At 39.2% G+C, this 24,579-nt stretch overlaps 1 protein-coding gene across 1 annotated transcript in view; it reads left to right on the forward strand.

The window, feature by feature from the left end:
• SCN11A (sodium voltage-gated channel alpha subunit 11) overlaps positions 1–16,444 on the forward strand; it is a 79,171-nt gene extending 62,727 nt beyond the window's left edge. The window contains exons 22-26 of the mRNA XM_045555646.1: positions 161–214; positions 3,938–4,079; positions 7,770–7,870; positions 12,224–12,494; positions 15,414–16,444. Of these exons, the coding sequence (XP_045411602.1) occupies positions 161–214; positions 3,938–4,079; positions 7,770–7,870; positions 12,224–12,494; positions 15,414–16,444 (1,599 nt within the window). The remainder of the gene's footprint in view (positions 1–160; positions 215–3,937; positions 4,080–7,769; positions 7,871–12,223; positions 12,495–15,413) is intronic.
• Positions 16,445–24,579: the final 8,135 nt, after the last annotated feature.

A 24,579-nucleotide genomic window follows, 5' to 3' on the forward strand; every position in this document is an offset into this window, starting at 1 on the left:
GTTCCCTTCTACTGTTCATTTATTTGAATATTCTGTCCTGGAAGGGTGGGACATCATCTTATATTCGTCAGCCTACTGGGCCTTGCCTGCTTTTGCATGGCATGTGTCTATGGATGGCAAGTCTACAGTTGTGTTCATGTTTCTCTACATTTTTTTGCAGGCAACATTTAAAGGCTGGATGGATATTATGTATGCAGCTGTTGATTCCAGAGGGGTGAGTTTGTGTTCCACCATGTTCTAAAGTGTTAGGGTCAAACTAGGAATATCATGATAACATGGACAGTCCAGAACTTCCTGCATCATAGTTCCAGGGGTCAGGGTTCTCTGCCTTGTCTTCCTTGGGACAAAACACTATGAAATGCCACTGCCTGATAAAAGGGTTCTTATTCCTCCTGTGGTGAGAATCTAACACCCCAGTATTCTCTGAAGTCCAGTCTTCTTTCTCCATGGTGGCCAAGGGCAAACCACTCGTGAAGGAGATAGAGTCAGAAGCAACAGAAGCACAGGATGCCTGGATTTTCCTCTTACCTCTTCTCCAAATGGGTGGACAGGCAGAAGCCAAATTTCAAAGGGTACTTGTTTTAGACTGTGGGAAAATGTTAAGACTGGACTAAATATGAGCAGGAGAGACCCTCCCATGGCTGAAGACTAGAGGGGTTTCTAGTGATTGTCAACTGTTGAATTCTAGTTAAAGAAAAAAAACAGTTATAAATTCCCAAAGTTTGAAGAGTACTCAGGAATCTACTCTAGTTTTTATTTTCCAGCAGGGAAAATTGAGGGATAGAAAAGAAGAGAGTTGCCCAAAACCATAGAGTGAGCAGATGGTTGAGTCAAGAATGGAGTCAATGGAAAAAAATTGTTTATTTTTTCTTGTCATAGCACATGCTTGTTGTTCTGTTTGGGAGTCTGCAGAGTTGATGCCTGACACATGGTGTGTTCAATACATGTGAGCTGGTACAGGCTGAGTATCCCTTATCCAAAATGCTTGGGATCAGAAGTGCTTTGGATTTCAGATTTTGGAATATTTGCATAATGCTTTCCAGTTGAGCATTTCTAATTCCAAAATCCAAAATCCAAACTCTTCCAGTGAACATTTACTTTGAGCATGACCTGTGAGCATCATATGTGTGCTCAAAAAGTTTTAGATTTTGGAACATTTCAGATTTTGAATTTTTGGATTAGGGATGCTCAACCTGTAGTAGCAGTAGAGGTGGTATGAGTAGGGTTACAACAGCACTGAAGAATGAGAATTAGTCTTTATGGCCATTCTAGTTCTCATTATGAATTCATAGACCATCATCATGAGTTAATATATAGATGACACATAGCAACAAATCTGAATTTGCTTAATCCTAGGTGTGTTAATAAAATCAAGTTTCTGGAAAGGCAGAGCTAATAGTAGATACCTGTTTATCACAACTACAATTTATATTGTAATATTTTTATGTACAATGTAATTTTATAGTTATATATTATATATACAATATAATTATTTACTATAATTTATAACAAACGAAATATTTTAAAAATGTTAATGTACTCATTTCTTTTATCTTTTTGAGTACATGACTTTTACTCTAGTTTGCCTTGGACATCCATCTACCTTGAGGTAGAGATTGGGAGTGGGGAGGAAAGCTTTGCAGATGTGGTAGATGAGGTGTGTGGCTTACGTATGCTACCGTAGTGAGTGATAGGCAGGAGAAGGTGTGTGGAGGGGTCCCTGTTTGATGCTCATCCTGGTATGTGCCATCTGTTGGCTTCTTGCATGATGACACTTGTTTGTGCAGCCACACAGCACCCTGATGGCCTCAAATATTGACGCTGTAACTGGTGAAACTGTGGGCCATTCTCCCCTCAACTCCTCTTGCCCTCAAGTACTGACTTATACCATATCCTCCACTTGGTCCCTGGCCTGGAAGTCCACTCCTATCCCTTGCTACAAGGCCCACCATGGGAGGTCCATGGCTGTCAATTCCATGTCCAAGCCACATGGGGACTAACAGAGGTTCGAGAGACTTCTCTCTGTCCAGTCACGTTACTCCAGCCCCTTATATCACCCTGCCTGCCCAATATATCCCAGGCCTTGCCAGCAGCGGTTTCCTCCCAGAAGCACACAGAAGTGAAGCAAGAACATCCTCTTTGCCTTCCATGTTCCCCTCAATTTACTCGACCCCAGCCCACCTCCCCAGACCCAAAGAGGGAGAATCAGAACACACATCTTGTAGCTCTGATTTTCTGCCTCTCTGTTTCTTTTTCCCACAATACTCTGGGGATGAATGGGGTGAGCCTTTGGGTTTTCCTCTTTCTGTATTAACCTCCCTCCCATAAAACTCTTCCCCTTCAAGCCCTTGATATACCAAAGAGAGATACTAAAGAATGTAAATATTTTATATTTCAAGGCAATCAGCTAACTTGCAAGACTATTAACCCACTGGGTAATCTTATTTTAAATATCTGGTGCTGAATATTAATTATTTCTTTTCATTACATTGTTTCCGTACTAATACCTACCTTTTGTCCAATTTTTTTTTTTTTTTTTTTTTTTTTTTTTTTTGTGAGATGGAGTCTCGCTCTGCTGCCCGAGCTAGAGTGCCATGGTGTCAGCCTAGCTCACAGCAACCTCAGACTCCTGGGCTTAAGCAATCCTTCTGCCTCAGCCTCCCGAGTAGCTGGGACTACAGGCATGTGCCACCATGCCCGGCTAATTTTTTTCTATATATATTTTTAGCTGTCCAAATCATTTCTTTCTATTTTTTTTAGTAGAGACAGGGTCTTGCTCTTGCTCAGGCTGGTCTCGAACTCCTGACCTTGAGCGATCCTCCCGCCTCGGCCTCGCAGAGTGCTAGGATTACAGGCATGAGCTACTGTGCCCGGCCTGTCCAATTTTTTAATTTTTGGATTAGGGATGCTTAACCTGTAGTAGCAGTAGAGGTGGTACAAGTAGTGTTATATATCGCAGCGCTGAGGAATGAGAATTAGTCTTTATAACCATTATTAGTTCAAAGGACAGGCATTAGTACAGAGTGGATGCCTCAAGACAACTGGGACTAAGGTCAGATACTCTTCATGGCAAAAGGGGGAAATCACGTTTTCAGATAATTACCTCCATTATATTAGTCCATGTAGTGGGTGTTAAATAACAAATTTCATAAATACATTCAACATATGACAGAGCTATCAATGCCCATATCTATATTTCTGATATAATTGGGGGGAAAAAGATGAAATCTCACCACCTGGCCCAAAGTGCATGAAGCCAATGACAATGTGAAGAACTTGGGCAAAAGGTGTCTCAGATGCTGTTGAACTAGGAGATCTTGGTTGTAGTTAATTTGTGTCTATTTTGGAGCTTGATTATCCATTCATTCATTCATAGATTTATTCTATGTATATTGAGAATCTACATACCAGAAGGAATGCTAAGCATTAGGAATTCAAGAGTGAAAGAACGTAACCACAAATTAAATAGAACAGTGGGCTCTGTAAGGAAGATGTAGTAGTTCAACAACAGTTAGTAGTTTAGTTACTTCTGCCCAAGGTGAATGTGCCCCTTCTCTGATGGCCTCACCTTCAGTCTGGCTCCCTCCAATTACATACCCATGTAGACATCCTATATGGATGACTTTTTCACAAAAAAAATGTGATCATGTCACCCCTCTCTCATGCAACTCTTCAGTGATTCCCCATTGCTTACAAGATAAAGGCCAATTCCTTACCACCCCAGCTCCCCACCACATGGTACCACTCAAGTTGAGTTGGGGAAACTAAAAGAGCCCTCCGCACCCCCCGCCCAGGAGCCATAGCTGTTTGGAGAAGGCTATGTAGTCAATGCTGCTGCTAAGAAACACTTTGATCTTCTAGATAAGGCAGTTAGGATGCTTATATTTTTCTCCAGTAATTGTTTTTTTTTTTCCTCTCTTTAAAAAATCCATAACAGAAAGGACAACAGCCAGGGTTTGAGCAGAATTCATACATGTACCTTTACTTCGTGGTTTTTATCATCTTTGGCTCGTTCTTCACTCTGAATCTCTTTATTGGTGTTATTATTGACAACTTCAACCAACAGCAGAAAAAGATAAGTATGCATGCTGTCTTGATTTCGTAATTTCACCTCTGTTCTCCAAAGGGCTTTAATGGATCATAATTCTGGTCTAGATTGTTGTGCAAAGTAGCCTTTATGATCTGCATGAGAACAAAGAGGGCACCTACCACTTCTGCCTGGAGAAGATCTTCAAAGATGAAGCTGAAAGGGGATTGAAAACATCTGGATTTTATGAAGTCATTATTTTCACTCTCTGTCTTACCCTCTTAATCAATGGATATTGCTATAGTTGAGATTAAGCCTGATAATTAAACCCTAATGAAACAACCACCACCAGATTAGTATTTATGACATAATACTCATATTTTAATAACCTTTCAAGTGTACTTTGTTATACACTATGAAAAGAATGGACTCTTCTTTTTCAACAAACTTGTGTCCTGGCTCCCAATGCCCAAGCCTCAGCAGATCTATGTGGAAAGAAGATGATTGGGGAAGAGGCTGGGCTAGGGAGATTATAATGCATTGTAATAAACAGATATTTATTTTGGTGACTCTAAAATCCATAGGAGCTTTGTAGTAAATGTGGAAAATTAAGGAAGATAAAAAGAAAATTTAAATCACCCAAAGGCAACCACCAAATGATAACCACTTTAGACAATGCCTCTTATCATTTTGGTGCAATCCCTTCCAGGTACTTTCCAACAAGATATACATTCCTTTTACATGGTTGATATTACCTTATGTTTTTAATTTTGTAGTTTATGAGCTCAGTAATTATGAGCCTGTGTCATAGAATCATCTTTGCTATAAGAATTTTTAGGGCTGAATTATATCCCATGTTATGGATAGACTGCAGTTTATACTGATCATTCTCCTCTCTTTGTACATTTAAATTGTTTCTAAATTTCTTGCTCTTCTCAGATAGACATGGACATTCTTGAAATTCTGTGTATCTTTGATTATTTCCTCAGGATAAGTTTCCAGAATTAGAATATGTAAAGCATTAAAGACATACTGTCAAATGACCTTGCAGAAATGCTGCGCCAGGTACCTTCTTTCTGCAGGACATGAGAATGGTTACTCTATTCTCATCATTCTGTTTGTTATAATTTTTATTATCTTTTCTAGATTGATGGGGGACAGAGTTACCTCATTGTCTTATATTTATATTTATTTGATCATTAGTGAGGCTATATACTTTTTTATAAGTTAATAGCCATAAATATTTTTCCCTTAAGAATTATCTGTTTATATCCTTTATTTTTAAGACTGAGATTGTCATCTTTTTATCATGCCTTTTTAAGTAGTAAGTCCAATTTGTGGCTTGCTACTTACAGTTTTGACTTACAGACATTAGTATTTTTATGGAGTCAAACTCCCAAGCTAGTTCTTTTTGGCTTCTTTTCATGCACTTAATGAACTGAGGCCTTTTTTTAATCCCCAAATCAGATAACTAAATACTCACCTTTTGCTTTCCTGCTTGTTTTATGGCTTTTTAATTTTTCTTTTGGACTCTTGTAATTCATCCAAAATGTACCTTGATACCAACTGGCGTTTTTAGCATCTGCTGGGAAAGTCGCTCACTGTTGTTACACAACTATACGGCTTCTCCTACTCAGGAGTATTCGATGGAGAGTCCCCTTTGTAATATGCATCCTGATTGCAATCAACACTTGCAATTTGGGTGTCAGCCCTTGTGATTTTTAGATTTAAACTTACGTTAGAAATCATTGTTTTGATCAGTCCATGCATCCTTTTGTTTTGCTTTTGTTTTACTCGAGAACTTCAAATGTGCACAAGAGTATGCTAGAACAAAACCAAAATACCCACCATCCAGCACAACATTTATTGACTTAAGAACATCCTTGTTCTAAGCCATCAATGCTCTTACTCAGCTCTGCCACTGGATTTTTTAATGGAGGAAATCACAGACATCACATCATTTCATTCATAAATATTTCAGAACATATCTCTTTTTAAACATAAGCAAAATTACATTATCACATCTAAAAAAATTAATGTGAATTCTTCAACTTCATCAAATATATGGTCTATGTTCAAATTGTTCCAAGCCTTTAATTTTAAAAATAATGCTTCTTAATTCTTTCTTTCATTTATTTACTTCTGTTAAAGCTGTATTTTTTTGTTTTGTTTTCAAATCAGATTAAAATATATAAGTTTTCCCATTTGACAGCTTTCTTATGCTTAGACATGCTCAGATGTTCCAGGCTTAGGTTGTATTCTTCCCACCCTATATCTGAAATCAGCCATTTCTCTAAAAAGTGCTGGGTTCTTTGTGGGAAGTGATGATGTTCCAAGACCACAATGTGGAATGCTCATTGTCACTGTTTCTAGGCCTTTCCAGTGGACAAAGCTACTTCAAATCCAAGAATACAAAAATATGTGGAAATATGCATACTGATAATTCAAAGTTGGTACTACAGAATTTTTCATTTAACTTCTTCTGTGATACATCTGTATCTCTTCTTTTCCACACTGAAAAACATGGTCCTTAAGGGCACAGGAGATGATAGAATTATAAATTTCCATCATTACTCATTTTCTGTATTCTACAACACACATACAGACACTACAGTCACAGAATAATATTATTAATGTTGTCATGACAAATATGATGACTAAAAGACTTATTTTTGCTCAGCATCCCAAAACAACTTGATTAACTTCTAGGTTAACTTCTAGACCTACACATTTTTGGTCTACACTGGTGGAGTAAATCCAAAGCACAAACCCTCATCAATGCAGACCTGGTGTCACAAATTATCAGGGAAGACTGGATTTTTACTCATAGTCCAGACTGAGACAGTTTCTTGGTTATCTTCCATTGCCGACAGATAGATTCTGGGTTTTTTCTTCGTCCTTTTATTGGCAGCTCTCGGATAGTCCTAGACTCTTGCAGACCTCTGTGCTTCCCCTCCCTTAAGCCCACTGCCTTTTTTCCCCCACAACTTCCCTACAATTATTAAAACCCAGGATTCTAGTTTACAGAGATTAGCAAATGATCTTAGGCCAGTCATAGCTTTGGGGCTAATTTACTAAATCTTTTTTATCTCTTCATTTTCAAACTCTGGAAATTTTCCTTAGTTTTGTGCAAATTCAACTACACCTTTAAAAAGAATTCTGTTCTATTTCATCCAGCATTTTTTAGATATTTTGCCCCCAAATTCCCAGAAATGAAATCCTACTTCATTTTTCTACCCTTTCTTGCTCAGTAGTTAAAATATGTAAAACTTTATTTTGTTTCCCCAAGACTGGCTCTGGACAGATTTTATGCAATTTCACTAATAATGTTATATGTGTTCATTATTTAGGAGAATTTCAATTGCTACTTTATGAGACTTTGCTCTAAATTTTTGTTACTAGTTTCTATTTTTGTCCATTGTGGCTTGATTTATGCAACCTGAAATATATTCAATTTTTGTAAAGATTCTGCCAATGTTTGCAAAGAATTTATAATCTTTATGTTCCAAAAAGTAAAAATATAAGTGATAAAAGTAACCTTATTTTTCCATTATTTCTCAGCTTAAACCTTGTTTCTTTTCAGCCCTTCCTTAGAGTACAGCTACTTTTGATTCCCATTGCAATTTTAGGAATTGTTAATAGAAATGTAATGTAACTTTAAAATTGTTTCTAAAAATTCAGAACTCGAGTCCAAAAAAAACCTGTTAAAGATAATTAGCTGTCATCTTCTCCTTATACTTAGGTGGCCAAGACATTTTTATGACAGAAGAACAGAAGAAATACTATAATGCAATGAAAAAATTGGGATCCAAAAAACCTCAGAAACCCATTCCAAGGCCTCTGGTGAGAGCAATTGAATGATTCTAAATATATAGATCACTTGAGTGATTGTGAGGAATTCATATTTCTGCATTGCCATCCTCCTTTATTTTTTAAATTTATAGACATTATCTAAGAGCTCAATAAAAACCCAGATACACTCACATCCTTAGGAAAATTAGATATTCAAATTTAATAGCAAGAGCCCGGGCAACAACTTAAATTTATTTTTTAGTGAACATGCAGTAGGTACTTAGTAAATACTCATTGCAACAACACAAATTTAGCAATTTGTTTGAACTTAATTTTGACCAGTTTAAAATGTATCTTTGGTATGAAGTTAAGGTCACCCATACTCATTTCCACTTTACAGTATTTATGATAAACTTTGTATATCAAGACTCGGCAAATTTCTCTTTTCTTTCTTTCTTTCTTTTTTTTTTGAGACAGAGTCTCGCTTTGTTGCCTGGGCTAGAGTGAGTGCCATGGCGTCAGCCTAGCTCACAGCAACCTCAAACTCCTGGGCATCAGCGATCCTACTGCCTCAGCCTCCCGAGTAGCTGGGACTACAGGCATGCGCCACCATGCCCGGCTAGTTTTTTCTATGTATATTTTAGTTGGCCAGATAATTTCTTTCTATTTTTAGTAGAGACGGGGTCTCGCTCTTGCTCAGGCTGGTCTCGAACTCCTGACCTCGAGCGATCCGCCTGCCTCGGCCTCCCAGAGTGCTAGGATTACAGGCGTGAGCCACCACGCCCGGCCTAAGAGTCCGCAAATTTTTCTTAAAGAGCCAGATAGTACATATTGTAGGCTTTGCTGGCCTTATGGTCTGTGCTGCTGCTACTCAACTCTGCTGTTGTGGCACAAAAGCAGCCACAGAACAGACAAACAGATGAACATGGCTGTGTTCCAGCACAACGTTATTTAGGGACATGGAAATTTGGATTTCATATAATTTTCATGTCACACAATTTTATTCTTCTTTTGATTTTTTCCCCAAACATTTAAAAATGTAAAACCCATTCATGGGCTGTACAAAAACAGGTGGTTGGCAGGGTTTGGCCTGCGGGCCATAGTTTGCTGCCCCAGCTCCCTGTGAATCCTGTCGTGTCAGGTACCACAGGCGAGACAGAGGCAGTACTCAGTGCTGATCTGTGTTTGCAGTCTGATTAAGGCGCTGAGATGTTACATACATATTTGAGAACATTAAATTATAAAGTAGTACAGCAGGCACCGTTGGTGGCTCTGACCAGTGAGTTTGAAAGCTTTCAAGGCAGGGAGGGTTGGCAGGGGCTTAAAAATCAGAGAAAGCAGTATGGATGAAGAGCTTGCAATCTCAAGCATGTAGAGGATTTGGAGATTTTCATTCGAACACAAGACCCCAAATGATCAAAGATATGTCTAATTTACTGCTATTCCCAGCACTCAGAATACAGATTGGCATAAACTGTGTTCTCGGTAATTATTTGTTGAATGAAAAAAATACATTTTAGAGCACAAACAGATGTCATTCCACTAAGATTAAATATTTTTGTTGCACTGAAAATGTCTGTGAATGTTAGAGCCAAGTATTTAGAATTTGTCCTTTACATAGTGAGGAATTTTTGATCATAGGGTTAATGACAAAATTGTATTTGGAGAGGTTTAATTTGTCAACAGTATATGAAACTTCAATTTACCTCAGTTGAATCTAGCTTTTAAATACCAATCTGACTTTCTAGCACAAATTTTACTTTGAAGTCCTTATTTGAACTTGAGGCAACATAAAAAGAAAAAGAGAATTTTTGTTTATGTGTACATGCTACACAACCACCGGTTCAATACCAGTTGGTCCTCGGTTTGGAATTACGTAAAAGACTCACAAGACACAGTATGTTCCCACATATTCACCAGTGTCTGTCAAGCAATTCAGCACACAGCCAAACAGAAGTTGCAACAACACAGACGCAGATTCCTGGCCCTTCTTCTGTACAGGGCTTGCTGGGCTGCAAGAGATGAACTGAAAATGGGTGTGGACTACTTTACCACAGGAAAGCTGCCACCTGCACTCCGTAACTATCTTTTGCAGGATGTTTATCACATGGCTCATCTGGGCGTAGGTGCCAAGTCACAGCCCTCCCTGTATAGCTGCAGTTCACCAATGAAACCTTCAATGAATGATTCTGATAACCAAGTACAATCTCGTCAGTTAACGCTGCACATTTATCTTAACTTCTGTATTCCTGAAAGCAGTGTTGCATGAGATAAATCCAACATATCCCCAGAAGTCCTTGAGTCTGAACTAAGAATTCAAATCAACAGTTAGCTCTTGACCCATGACTTTATCTCCCCAGAGATCTTTTTTTTAATCCCTAAAATCTAAATATTATCTTTTGACCTTTGGAACAAATGAATAGCAATTGCATAGAGAGGGAAATTCAGCTGTTTTATGCTGAGCGTTGATGCATTTCATTTCCAGCAATAAACCAAGGGATTTAGAATCATTTCTGATTTCTCCTGAAGCATCCCCACAGGGTGGCTTCATTACTTGCTTAAAAATTCATACTACGGTATAGGAGTCTGTACATTCTAAAGTGACACTGAATGCTTTTTGATCATCTAACACTTTAGGTAATTTATAAACTTAATTTCCTTTATTTGTCTAAATGTGAGAGATAACTATAAAATCAGTGCTCACGCTTCCTTGCATTTCTTTTTGCCCCTTATTCTACTTCCCTGGACTGTGCCCTTAAGAGTATCTTTTCTCCAACTCCTTTCCGACCCCCCAGATGCATTCTCATATAGGAAAAGCACTTGGCTTTTAAGTGTCTTCTCCAGGCTCCTCAATACAAGCCTTAGGGCTCCTGGCACATGGTTTGAAAGTGACCAATTAAAATGTGTGTCCCCCCAGTGCTGTCCCTACCCTCCTTCTTCTCATTGTTCCTGCTCTCCATGAATGATATGATTCACTCTCATGGGTTTAATAAATGTCAGTATTAATGCCATCAAACTCCATATCTGCACTGCAGCTTCTGCCCCAAGCTCCAAACCTGTACTTCTACCTGCTCCTGGCCCAGGGATGCCCCACTGGCACCTCCAACTCAACGTGCTCAGGACAGATCTCCTCATCTTCCATCAATACTCCTCATCCTCTGTTCTCTGGCTGGTTAAATGGTTTCATCAACCAGAAACCATAACCTCGGCCTTGACTTTCCCCAGCACACTACCTTCAAACACTCTTTACTGTTCTTGCTTCTACCTCCACGTTAGCTCTTAAAACTATATGCTTCTGTCTTTATCTACTATCACCACCAGAAGCCAACATTATCTTTTGCCTGGATTACCATAACAGATCTCTGAGGGGTCTAAAGATGTTCTTAGGGGTCTATGAATTCTTTAAATAGAATAGTGTATGCTATTCTGATTAGATGATAAAATATAAAATAATCCAACATATGCACATATAATAAAAATAACCGACATATAGTTCAAGAATGCCATAAAATTTCGCTGCCCGAGTTTGTGTTTAGGAACAGTTTTCCACTAAGTAAAGAACAAAGTAGTGCTTCAAAGCACTTACAGTAAAGAAAATCCCAGAATAGTTGAGTCATTTCACTGCACATGGTAGCTTAGGTGTGCAAACTTGAGTTAGAACCTGTACCAGAGCGATCAGCATATACACACTATAGATGGACAGTATGGCCATGCATATAGAAACAAATATGCAAGTTCACCATCAGTAATAATATGAAATTATCAGTTTTTCTGTTTCCATTTTTAGTAATCATTGGATCAGAATCCCATTTGTGTAGCATTGTCTAAAAGTAAATAAGAATTTAAAAACTGGCATTCAAGAATTGTTTGAATATAGAGTTTTGGTTAAGTATAAGTTCTGACTATGCTGAACTGGCAAATGGAGCCTTGGAGATGTTAATTCTATTTTGCCCAACATACTTATGTGAGAAGGTATTCTCTGCATTAATATTACTGAAGTAAAAATACAGAAACAGATGAAACATAGAGACCAAGGTTCATCTTTTTATTATTAAATCCAGCATGCACTGTTTTATTTCAGCAAAGCAACATCATCAATCACATCAAAGTTATGTTGCTACTAAGACTTTTTTTATTAATATTTTTTGTTTTAAAATGGAATTAAATCTGTAAGCCTAAGCACTTAAAACCAGTTATCTAATTAAATTTAAATGAAAATACATAAGGCAATACTGGATATCTATAAGAATTTCTTCCCCTTTGTAAGGGGTCTGTGCATTTTTCACAGAACGGCTTTAATTCTAACAAAGAACAAACTCTCTTTTATTAATGTGCCTTTTTAATGTAGGTGATTTCATTCTTGCAACTCAAAGTGATCTATGATTTCTCTTTTCTTTTCCTTAGAACAAATGTCAAGGTCTCGTGTTTGACCTAGTAACAAGCCAGGTCTTTGACATCGTCATCATAAGTCTCATTATCCTAAACATGATTAGCATGATGGCTGAATCAGATAACCAACCTGCAAACACAAAACTCGTCCTTGAGCGTCTCAACCTGGCCTTTGTGGTCATCTTTACAATAGAGTGTCTCATCAAAATCTTTGCTTTGAGGCAATACTACTTCACCAATGGCTGGAATTTATTTGATTGTGTGATCGTGGTTCTTTCTATCGTTAGTAAGTAAAATCAGCAGCCAGAGGGGCTTTAAACTGAGAGCCAGAAGTAAACACGAAAGACTTATCGTTTTAAGTATGTCCAAACTATCCACAACACAGCAAATTAGGCTCAGTGTGGTTTCTGAAAAAATAGGTGTACTAATGCCATTCTCTACTGGGAAGATGCTAGGAAATGGGGTAATTTCCATTCCCCTGCCTGTCTACACAATTGAAATTGAGAGTTAAATAATTAGGTGGATAATTTATTCAATGAAGATAGACAAAATTAAGATGACTGGGAAGTTTTTGTGGTGGTACCTGATTTATTCAGGTAATTGAGCCAAAGTTCTAGCTTTCCTTTGCAACTATAAGCCCTAATGAGCCTTTTATAGTTTTAAGGATTTGGTATTTAGTGCCCATGTTTTTCCTTTGTTCATTTGTGAGCAATTTGTGATGCCAGATTACAATTATTATGCCCCTGTGGCACTGTCGTTCCTTCCCTCACCTCCTACACAGGGCCCATGGCCCACTCTAGATTGGGCTTCCAGGAGTGTGCGATACAGAGAAGCACTGTGTTTCCTTTATCCCACATCCCACGTTAACTGAAACCACAGTGTGAACTATGCTTGTATCAACTGCTCTCATGCATTTACCAACTAGCCTCACTCTATAATGACTATATTTTTCTTAACCATAGGCAGGATTAACTATAAGGTTTATAGAAGGAGAATAGGGAAGGAAGAGGGTTATTGCCATATACTTTTTTATGAAGCACAGACATGCACACATCAGCATTGAAATTAAATTCACCATGGCTGAACCATAGAGTTTACTCCGGGTTTTTGAAGTCTGGTTTGAACTAAACCATTAACTTGACTTTTTATAATTGCGTAAAACTGTCCAGAAGCCCTTCTCGTAGTTCAAAAAGCAATGAAGACAAGGAAAACTGATATTACAAGTGGAAGCTTTGGTGCAGTCTCAGAAAGGATACATCAAAGAGATATGCTGGATCAAAATATTTTGGTTCCTACTGCTGCCGCTGCACTGCAGACGTTTCAGAGAGCAAAAAAAATGCTACAGTGCATAGTGTGTTCTGGTTTCTAAGCCATGAAGTTAATGTCGATAAAGTTTAGCACTAGATTCTTCTGTGTGTTTGTGGTTAAATAGACCTTTGACTTTTCTCAGTCAATTCTAATCACAAGTCCTGGCAAAACTGACAGAAGTAACAACAGTTAGAACTAATGGTGGCAGGATGGGTCTGAGGCAGCCCCGGGGAGCTCAAAGAGCCCTTGCTCTGACAGGTGAAGAGCAGTTCCTTCCCTCCACAGCCCCTCCCAGGCAGTGCCAGGCACTGTGCAGTTTTGGGGTTTGTGTGAATATCTCTGACTTCTGTCCTTTGAACGGCCGCTAGACAATTGCAGTTAAACGTGCTGTACAGCATTTTGCTCCAATGGATGAGAAAATCCACACGTTAAGCCAAATCCTGTTCACCAACATAGGCAGAATTTTGTGTGTCTTTGCCGGTAGGTCTGCCATCCAACGCCCAGCCTCAATACTTTCCCAAGCTGTTTCTGAAGCTCTTAGAGAAATACAAAATGAGTGTGACTTGAAGTCTGTCTCTGTCTAGGAGTTAACAATTTAGTTGAGGTATTAAAACCTACTAGCCTTAAAGTGTCAGAAGAAGATAGAGGAAGTAATCAAACACCAAATCACATGATTCACAGAAGAACTGAGCTCAGAGAAAGGACAGATTACTGTGGGCTTGATTAGCCAAAGAAATATTTGTGGAGGCAGTAGGCCTTAAATCATGGACCTCCTCCAGTTGTTGCTACACTAGAATTTAATAAATTTCAGATCTTACTGTATTTGACTTCCCAATTAATGTATGAGTTAAAGTGCTTTGGCACAATTGGGCAGTCATTGAAATATATCATCAACTAGTTCTGTTTAGTCACTAGGTACTAGCAGAAGCATTTTGACTACCTGTGACCCCTCATGACCTTAGAGGACCCTCAGAACAAGAAAAAGGCCATGTTTACACAAAGCAAGCATGTTCTAGCCAAAATGTGAGTTATTTAAATCTATGTATCACTTGCCTGTACGGCAGGCAATGAGAGAACAGGGTGACATTTTAGGCCAATATTCAGCTGTTTGCACAAACCTCTGCTTGAGATGCCATTTCTGGGGTGTTCACAGCAATATCTCCTAATTTTGTCCCTTTGGCTTTTTGAGTTTGGACTTCAGGAGTGAGCATAATGGTAAATATGCAAGATCCATGGGCAGCTTTAGCCTAAAGAGGAGCATTCCAGTGCTGCCATCTGCCTCTAGCCCTACGTACATTGTGGCTCTTTCAGCAGATAAGTCTTCACCTGTAGCAGGGCTGTATTCAAATTCCTCCAAACAAATAAGAACCTCCTCTTTGGAGTAGAACTTTGGAGTCAGAGGTTGTATAATTTCCACCAGCAGCTCAGGCTCAAGCTAACTTCAACAACAGAAACTTCTCCTTGCGCTCTAATCTAAAAGACTCAAGCTGTAGTTTATCTCTTTTACATTCTATATATTCAGTAAGTACAGAAACCTATTGTAATTTTTACTCCATAAGTGGCTTTAAGAACTCAACATAGATAATATACTTTAGGTACATGAGATAATTCACAAAATAGCCTCTTGTAAACTGCATTCCTTTCTTTGTCATCAATATTTTAGACATCCTCTCCCATATAAAGTCCCATCTAAAATTATCCTTTGGAAATAATTTTCCAAGTTAAGGTACAGATAGATATTTTCCCTGATATTGGTAAAGAAAATTCTTAGTTGTGTGCATAAATCACAAAGTATGTGTAAAAAGTTGGCCCCAGTAAGATTCTTAGGCAGGAGACAGGCTGGGTCTGAAACCAGTGTGCCTGCTGGAAATTTATTGACCCTTCTCCTTCTCCTGAGGTACAATGATTTCTGCCTTGGAACACCAGGAGCACATTCCTTTCCCTCCGACGCTCTTCAGAGTTGTCCGCTTGGCTCGGATTGGCCGAATCCTGAGGCTTGTGCGTGCAGCCCGAGGAATTAGGACTCTCCTTTTTGCTCTGATGATGTCTCTCCCCTCTCTATTCAACATTGGTCTTCTACTCTTTCTGGTGATGTTTATTTACGCCATTTTTGGTATGAACTGTTTTTCCGAAGTGAAGCCAGGGTCTGGAATTGATGACATATTCAACTTCCAAACATTCGCCGGCAGCATGCTCTGTCTCTTCCAGATAACCACGTCAGCAGGTTGGGATGCCCTCCTCAAGCCCATGCTGCGTTCAGAAAACTCCTGTAATTCCTCCCCAGACAACTGTCGCCACCTCCCTGTCATAGCCACAACCTACTTTGTCAGTTACATCATTATCTCCTTTCTCATTGTTGTCAACATGTATATTGCTGTGATTTTAGAGAACTTCAATACAGCCACTGAAGAAAGTGAGGACCCTCTGGGTGAAGATGACTTTGAAATATTCTACGAAGTCTGGGAAAAGTTTGACCCAGAAGCAACACAGTTTATCAGATATTCTGCCCTTTCTGACTTCGCCGATTCCCTACCTGAGCCTTTGCGTGTGGCAAAGCCAAATAAATTTCAATTCCTAGTAATGGACTTGCCCATGGTGAGTGGGGATCGCCTCCACTGCATGGATATTCTTTTCGCCTTCACCACTAGGGTGCTTGGTGACTCCAGTGGTCTGGATAGCATGAAAGCAATGATGGAGGAGAAGTTCATGGAAGCCAATCCTTTCAAGAAGTTATATGAACCCATAGTCACCACCACCAAGAGAAAGGAAGAGGAGAGAGGTGCTGCTATTATTCAAAAGGCCTTTCGAAAGTATAGGAAAATGACCAAGGGTGACTTGGAAAACAGGCCTCATTCACCACTCGAGACTCTTTGCAATGGAGATTTGTCCAGCTCTGGGGTGGCCAAGGGCAAGGCCCACTATGACTGAGCCTCTCACCTCCACCCCTACCTCACAGCCACACACAGTGTTGCCTCTAGCCTCTGAGCCCCAGGGGTCTCCAGCTCAGTGTAAGAACAAAGAGTGGACTCACTAAACTAGTCATTCCATTTGTTTTCTAGCTAAATGAAGTGATATATTTTTATTTCATTTTAAATGAGTCTTACAGAGATAGAAGATAAGGCTGCCTATTATTAACCCCAGTATACTTTAATAAGAAAGAAGAGACTAGAATGTGCTGCAAAGGACTTGCTAATGTTAGGATTGAAACACAGTTCATATAATGTCAAAACAAAAGAGTAAGAAACAAAAAGCACATTAAAATTTTAAGGTGTGTTTTTCTATATGTTTCTAAGTACATTGCCCAAATACCTTTGTTTTATGTTTTTCCCAATACAAGTGTGTGGTTTATCACATAGCTCTTTTGCATGTTAAGTAAAAAAACTTAAAACCTGCCAATAAATGAATATCTTATTGCAAATGTTTTTTTTTACCAACATTAAATATTTGGGGTTTATTTCAAACCTAAAGGCACAATCTTGACTTGTCATTTACCACTCTATCTTTCTCAAGCTACAATCTCTGTTTTGAAAACTAAACAAATAAATAAGACTTTCAATTTGTGTTTCTTTAAGACAGTACACTAATACTTCATTCTTGTTCAGTGGTTGTATAAGTAGTGGTTTAAATGTGGTGCTTTGCCTAGAATTAAAGATTGGAGCCAGCTGTGTGTCTGATAAGTATTTAACCATTGGCTCTTCAGGGCAAAAGAAAGCCATGCTTTGTAGCATTCACTCATCTCTGTGGTGTGAATGCTGCCATCGTGGCTGATTTCAAGCCACCAACATGATGTTACCAGATACGGAGTTAGGAAGAGATGCTTGTAACAAGTTCTCAAGAGCTGGTCCGAGCTGGCTCCAGCACATCACTCATGAGAGAGTCCTGCTTGACTGGTTAAAATATTTGCAGTGGGTCCCTTGGATGGAGAGAACACCCTCTTAGCAACACCTGGGCCACAGGGTCGGGGAGCTAAAAACCTACTTCTTAGCCAGTGGTCTTAGCCATTTGATGAGCCCTGCACTCAGTTCTGGCTGAAAGCTTACATGAAATGCAGCCCAGAGAAAAACCCAAGGTCTATCAGAAGGACTTGGCCTCAGGAGTAGCCCAGGACTTCCCTGCTTCTCTAAAAACTGGAGACACCAAGAGGCCAAGCAAGGAATTAGGCTTTCAGCCCCCAAAGAGGCTGGACTAGGGGCAAAGACCCTACAGTGTGACAATCTAGGTGTAGAGGAAAACCCCACAGAAATAGCCATGGAATCCTGTATCTCAGACAGGCAGGAAGAGCTGACGTGTCTGTCAGCAGCCTGGAGTCTGCAGTCTGGGCCTCCCACCTACCCCACTGTCCAGCAGAGGGAAGGGCAGCTGGATCCGGGCTGGGCTGCGGGGTGATTATTTTCAATGTATACAAGATCTAACATGACGATGTATTCATATCCAGAGCCTGAGTTTTGTGAGTTTTGCAGGCAGCCTTGTGATCTGGAGCATTGGGAAAAATAGTAATAATATCATTATCTAGTATTTATATTGTGGCTGCTGCGCATCAGGCACTGGCTAAGCATTTGTCATGAATAATCTCATTTGTATCTCCTAAAAACTCAATGAGGAAGGTATACCCCATTTAAAAATGAGAAAACTGAGGATCAGAGAAGCTGAGTGACCTGCACACAGGCACGTGCCTGGTAGAGCCTGAGCCTTTGTGCCATGCTAGGGAAGGGGGAGTGGGCAGTCCCACTTTGAGTTGGGCCACGGGGCTCTTGTGCAATACTGCGAGGACCTCGTGGAAAGAAAGTTCTTCTTCAAGCACCGGGAATGACCTATAGCTCCCTTAAAAGATGCCCTTGATTATGAGCTCTGGGTGTTTCATAGATTCCTACCAAGTTTTCTGAAAATGATGGCTGGTCATCATTCCAGTAGGGGTACTTCTTGGCTAGAGATAACGGAGGGTCTGGAAGGACATGGTCTTGCCCATTCCAGACTACTATTTAGGGACGAGAACTGTTCTGCATAGAAGATTCGTCCCCCGCACCCCACACACCTGTCCACCCTGACATGGTTCCATTTGCCCAGGGCTGGATCTCTGGAGCCATCTCCTAGAGAGAGAACAGGATCTGCTTCACTTTAGCAGGAGGTTGAACCATGCTTCCTTCGCTAGGTGGCAGCATAAGTCCAGCTCATTCTTTTCTGAGCGCGCTGCACAGCAGGGGTGTGTGAGCCTGGCACTTACAGAGCCAGAGGGCTGAGGGGAGGAGGGCCAAGGCAGGAAGTGGAGAATTTTCCAAACCCTGGATGACGGCTAGGAAAGCTCATAGAGATATTCCCAGAGATATTGCTCACTGTGCAAGGATCCAGGACACCTGCAAGAGGCAGAGATATTGGTCTGAGCTCTGTTTTCCTGGGACATACTGATCTCCCATGGTAAACAGCCCTCCAGGCACATGAAACCAATCCCCTCATCCTCTGAGTCTTCTTTTCTCCAGGTAAATCAGCCCCTGCACAAGTCAATCAACAGACATATTCCTGAGGACCAATGCAATATATTTGTGTAAACTGCTTCTAATCAATGGTCCTTAACCTCAAGAGCATATATGTTCATCAGGAGAATGAGATAAGTGCTCATGTGATGCTAATATAATACAACATAACAAGTGCCATGAACCAGGGACGTGCCTCTGCTCTGAGGATGTGAATGGAGACAAGCTCACAGGAAAGCTTCATGAGAGAGGGACATCGGAGATGCACTTGACAGGTGTGTAGGATTTTGACAGGTGCAAATGGTTTGGGAGGGTGTTTGAAGTAGAGGAGGCAGCACGGGCAGCACCATGGAAGCTAGAAAGTGTGAGGAAGTCTGAGTTACCCAATTGACTGGACATAGAGTATAGACAGTAGAGCAGTAGCAACTGAAGCTTAGAAATAGATTATCTGTGGAGAGCCTCAAATGCCGGAGTGAGGAGTTATAGCATATTTAGATAATAGGGAGGCATTGAAGGTGTTTGAGCAGGGAAGGAAAATCAACTGCACAGGGTGTGCAAAGTGGAATGGAGAACGAGACCATTCCTGGCGGTGAAGAGGCACTGAGCCAGGAAGGAGGTGGGAGCAATGTGGTGTGATCCTAAGATGCTTGTGCCAACTGACTGGCCGTGGGGCAGGAGTCTGGGGGAATCTTAGGATTTTTGACCAGGGTGACAGAATAGATGACAGTACAAGTTACCAAGTTAATAAGTATATGAGGAGCAAGAGTTCTTTTGTTGTTGTTTTTCTTTTTGTTTGTTTTCATAGCTAAGGAGAAAGAAAACCTAAAAATTAATTCAATTTTAAATATTTTAAAGGTTTAAGATGCCAGGTCCAAATTATGATGCCCAGCCAGGACTAGAACTTGAGGACAGGTGTGGAGAGGAGTCCTTGGCATAAGGGTGTGCCTGAAACTCCAGGAGCAGATGATGCCGTGGGAGAGAGAGCATACCCAGATCTAGAAGGATGCAGAGGACTTTCCCTGGGGGTTGTGGGGCCATGCTTTCAGAGAATAAAGATGAAGAGGAGTGAGACAGCTCAGAGAATGATGTGTGGAAGTAGGTGAGGGTAAATACCATGACACATAGTACAGGCACAGAGCAGGCTTCGCTGGAAAATTCAGCCAACAAAATGTGATGCAAAGTCCCAACTTTTCATCCCTTCCACCAAGAAGCACGTAGGATCCAGGAAAGGATCCCATCCCCCGACTCCTCTACCTTTTTATAGGGCAAGGATGAGAGCCTGCCTTATAAATAATCAGGCTCAGGAGCCAGCTGTTCCAGGGAGCAGTCTTGGAATGTCAGCCACTAGTACCCAATGCCCTTGGGGAAGTTGAAATTCTGTGCAGCTCCTCCTGCTCAAGGAGGGGGAGCCCAGCTAGCTTGTTGCCTGGCAACCCAGACAGAACCTCCAGGGTCATTGAATGGGCAATCCTGTCCCTTGACACACAAGGAGTAGTGGAAGTGGCACTGAGAAAACAAGAGCTCACATTTATTGAGCACTTATTCTGGGTCAAGTAGCCACTTTACCAGTGTTACTCTTTTACAATAGCTCTAGTAGGTACAAAAGATTTTTAACCTTCATTATACACATGAGGAAACTGAGGCATGTAGAAAAAATAACAGACGTGTTCAAGGCTACGTAGCCAATAAGTGGCCCTGTCAGGATTCAAATCCAGGCACCAACCACTGTACTGCACTGCTCCACAGACAAAAAAGATGCCATTATTGATGTCAAAGAGAGGGAACGGGGTTTTCCTGGTAGTGTCTGTAAGCCTTTCAACATCCATTTCTGGGGCAACCTTAGGATTTTTATCCTCTGGAGATAATGTATATTTTAAAAGTTCTTTTGACAGTGTGGAAACCTGCTTTGAGGAGATGCTGTGCTCCCTCTCCAAGTTTTATAGACTCAGTTCTGTGGATGTATTTGGTTCCTGAATATTTTGTCAGTTTCCATCCTTTTATGTTTCTCTCCCTCCTTCTTCAGAAAAATTCTGGTTAATCTATCTCCTCTAAAACCAGGTGTCCAGGAGACAGTGGACTCTCTCCTACTTTTGAACAATATACATCTATTAATGTAGACTATAAGTGTGCTAGTCAGACAATAATGGCACCAAGAGGTATCTTAGGGTTACTAATGTAGCCTCCTCTAATCTCCTTCAATCCCCTAACTCAAGATACTCTGAAGGAACATACAGCCTCAGTAAAAATAGTGTATCTGCTGTGACAATGCAGCTTCAAGTTCCCTCACCCTCTTTCCATACTTAAGCTCTTCCCATATTTTAAAATCACTTCTGGAGCCAAATCACACTGATGGCTCATATTCTATTGATTCATGAGCTCTAGTCAGACTCCTCGATAGATTTCCTCATAAATTAATGCTTTAAAGTGCAATACTTGAGAAAAAATTTTCTTTGGATCTAAATGGAGGTCTCAATAAGGTTCTGAATCACCCATTTTAGCACTAAAGTTCGAAAGGAGAGGTTTCTACTACTCCATGAGAACGCAGCAGAGCCTCAAGGGATGGCTCACTAACCTAGTGAGACTTATGGAACAAGGGAAATGGCCTGCCTGGAGCTGAGAGTGACGGCTCCGGGATTGGGTGAGAATATAGAAAGGTATGGCAGACTTGAACAAAACTCTCAGCCGACTTAATCTAATTGATATTTGTAGAATTCAACAAGAGGAAAATACACATTATTTTCAAGTACCTGTAGAACTTTTACCAAGATTGGGCCATAAAATGTCTCAATAAGTTTAAAAATATTTAAATCTTAAAAATACATTATTATATCACAATGGAATTGAGTTAGAAAACAACTTTAGTTCAAAGTACTTTCTAATTTCCCTTTTGACTTCATCTTTGAACTATGAGTTATTTAAGAGTATGTTATTTATAGTTTCCAGTTTCTACATACCTTTCTGTTGTTGATTTCTAACTCAATTAAAAACACAACATATGAAAATGTGTGGGATACAGCTAAAGCAATATTTAGAGAGAAATGTACAGCACTAAATGCTATGTTTAAAAAACGAAAGTTCCCAAATCAATGGCTCCAGCTGCCATCACAACAAACTAGAAAAAAGAAGAGTAAACTAAACCCAAAGAAAATGGAAGAACTTAAATAATAAAGATATGAGAGAAATTAATTAAATGGAAAGCAGAAAAATAATAGAGAAAAATCAATGAAACCAGAAGCTGGCTCTTTTGGAAGATCAATAAAAGTGATAAAGTTCTAGCTAGACTGACCAGGAAAAAAAAGAGGAGACATAAATGACCGATGTTAGGAATAAGAGCAGTGATATTGCCACAGATTCTATAGATAATAACAGGAAAATAAGGGGTTATCACAAACAATTTTATTCTGATAAACTCAACAATTTAGATGAAGTGGATAAATTCCTTAAAAGATACAAACTAATCTCACTCAAGAAGAAATAACTGTAATAATGCTAGCTTTATTTTAAAAATTGAATTTGTAGTTAAAACTTTTTCCGTGAAGAAAATTCCAGGTCAGATAGCTTCAGATGGTGTGAAAGCTATCAGATCTCAAAGGAAAAAATAATTCCATTTCTGCACAAACTTTCCTTAAAAGTTGAAGAAGTGGAAATATTTTCAATTCATTCTGAGGCCAGCATTACCCTGATATAAAAACCAGACAAAGACATATCAAGAAAAGAAAACTACAAACCAATATCCTTCATGAACATAGATTAAAAGATCTTTTACAAAATTTAGCAAATCAAATTCGGAAATATAATTTTAAAAAATATATTATCATAAAGTGGGATTTATCCCAGAAATACATGGTTGATCTAGTTGAAAAGCAATCAGAGTAATGCATCATATTGATGAACTAAAAAAGAAAAAACATATGATCATCTCAAAAGATGCAAAAATGTCATCTATCAAAATCTAACATCCATTCCTTGACTTTAAAAAAAATGCTCTTAGATTTCAGCAAATTGGGCATAAAAGGAAACTTCCTCAACCCGAAGAAGGACATAAAGTAAATGAGAGCTAATTACATGCTGATGTACTTTCCCCTTAAGATCAGAAACAAGGCAAAGAAGTCTGTTTATATCACTTTTACTCAATATAGAACAGAAGATTCTAGCCAGGGAAATAAAGCAAGAAAAAGTAAAAGGCATCCAAACAGATTGGGAAAGAAATGTGATTGTATATGCTGGCAAATGACATAATTGACTATGTAGAAAATCCTATGGAATGTATAAAAAAAGTGAGGTTAGGAAGGCATCAGGGTACAAGATCATTATTTAAAAATCATTTGTATTTCTATATACTAGCAAAGAACAATTGAAAGTTAAATTTAGAGTAATGAAAAATGAAATACTTAGAAATAAATTTGACAACTCAGGTACAAGACTTGTGTACTGAAAATTACAAAACATTGCTGAGAGAAATTTAAACAGCTATAAATAATTAAAAAAGATAACACCATGGTCATGGATCAGAAGATTCAATGTTGTTAAGATGTCAATTTTCCCCTAAAGCCATCCCAATTGAAGTCCCTGCAGGATTTTTGTAGAAATTAGCATGCTGATTCTAAAATTTATACAGAAATACAAAGGACCTAGAATTAGCAAAAACAACTTTGAAAAAGAAGAAAAAAGTTGGAGAGGCTAACACTACCTGATTTCGAGAAATATTATATAGCTATAGTAATCAAGACAGTAAACAGACAAATAGCTCAATGGAGCAGAAGAGAATCCTGAAAAGAAACAGACCTACATGTATATGTTCAATTGATCTTTTTTTTAAATTCTTAGTAACTTTCTTTTCTTTTATTATTTCAAAATATTATAGGGGTACAAATGTTTTTGGTTACATGGGTTGCTTTTGTAATGCTTGAGCCAGGGTTATAAGTGTGCCCATGACCCAGATAGTGTTCATTGTACCCATTAAGTAGGTTTTTGCCCAATCCCTCCTCCTGCCACCCCCCCCCCGTTTGATTTCCACTGAGTTTTACTTCCCTCTGCACAAGTGTACTCATCAGTTAGTTCCAATTTAATATTGAGTACATAGGGTGTTTGTTTTTCCATTATTTTGATATTTCACTTAGGATAATGGTCTCCAATTCCATCCAAATTGCTGCAAAAGGCATTAATTCATCCTTCTTCATAGCTGAGTAGTATTCCACAGTATACATAAACCACATTTTGTTAATCCATTCATGAATTGATGGGCACTTGGGTTGATTCCACATCTTTCCAATTGTGAATTGTGCTGTAATAAACATTCATGTGCAAGTGTCTTTCTAATAAAATGACTTATTTTCCTTTGGGTAAATACCTAGTAGTGGGATTCCTGGATCAAATGTTAGGTCTAATTTTAGTTCTTTGAGGAATCTCCATAATGTTTTGCATAGAAGTTATACTAATCTTCAGTCCCACCAAAAGTATATAATCAATCCTTTCTCTCAGCATCCATGCCAGCATCTATTGTTTGTGAATTTTTTAATAAAAGCCATTCTAACTGGAGTAAGGTGATATCTCATTATGGTTTTGATTTGCTTTTCCCTGATGAGTAGTGAAGTT

The sequence above is a fragment of the Lemur catta genome, chromosome 1 (genome assembly GCF_020740605.2).
Source record: "Lemur catta isolate mLemCat1 chromosome 1, mLemCat1.pri, whole genome shotgun sequence".
Classification (NCBI taxonomy): domain Eukaryota; kingdom Metazoa; phylum Chordata; class Mammalia; order Primates; family Lemuridae; genus Lemur; species Lemur catta.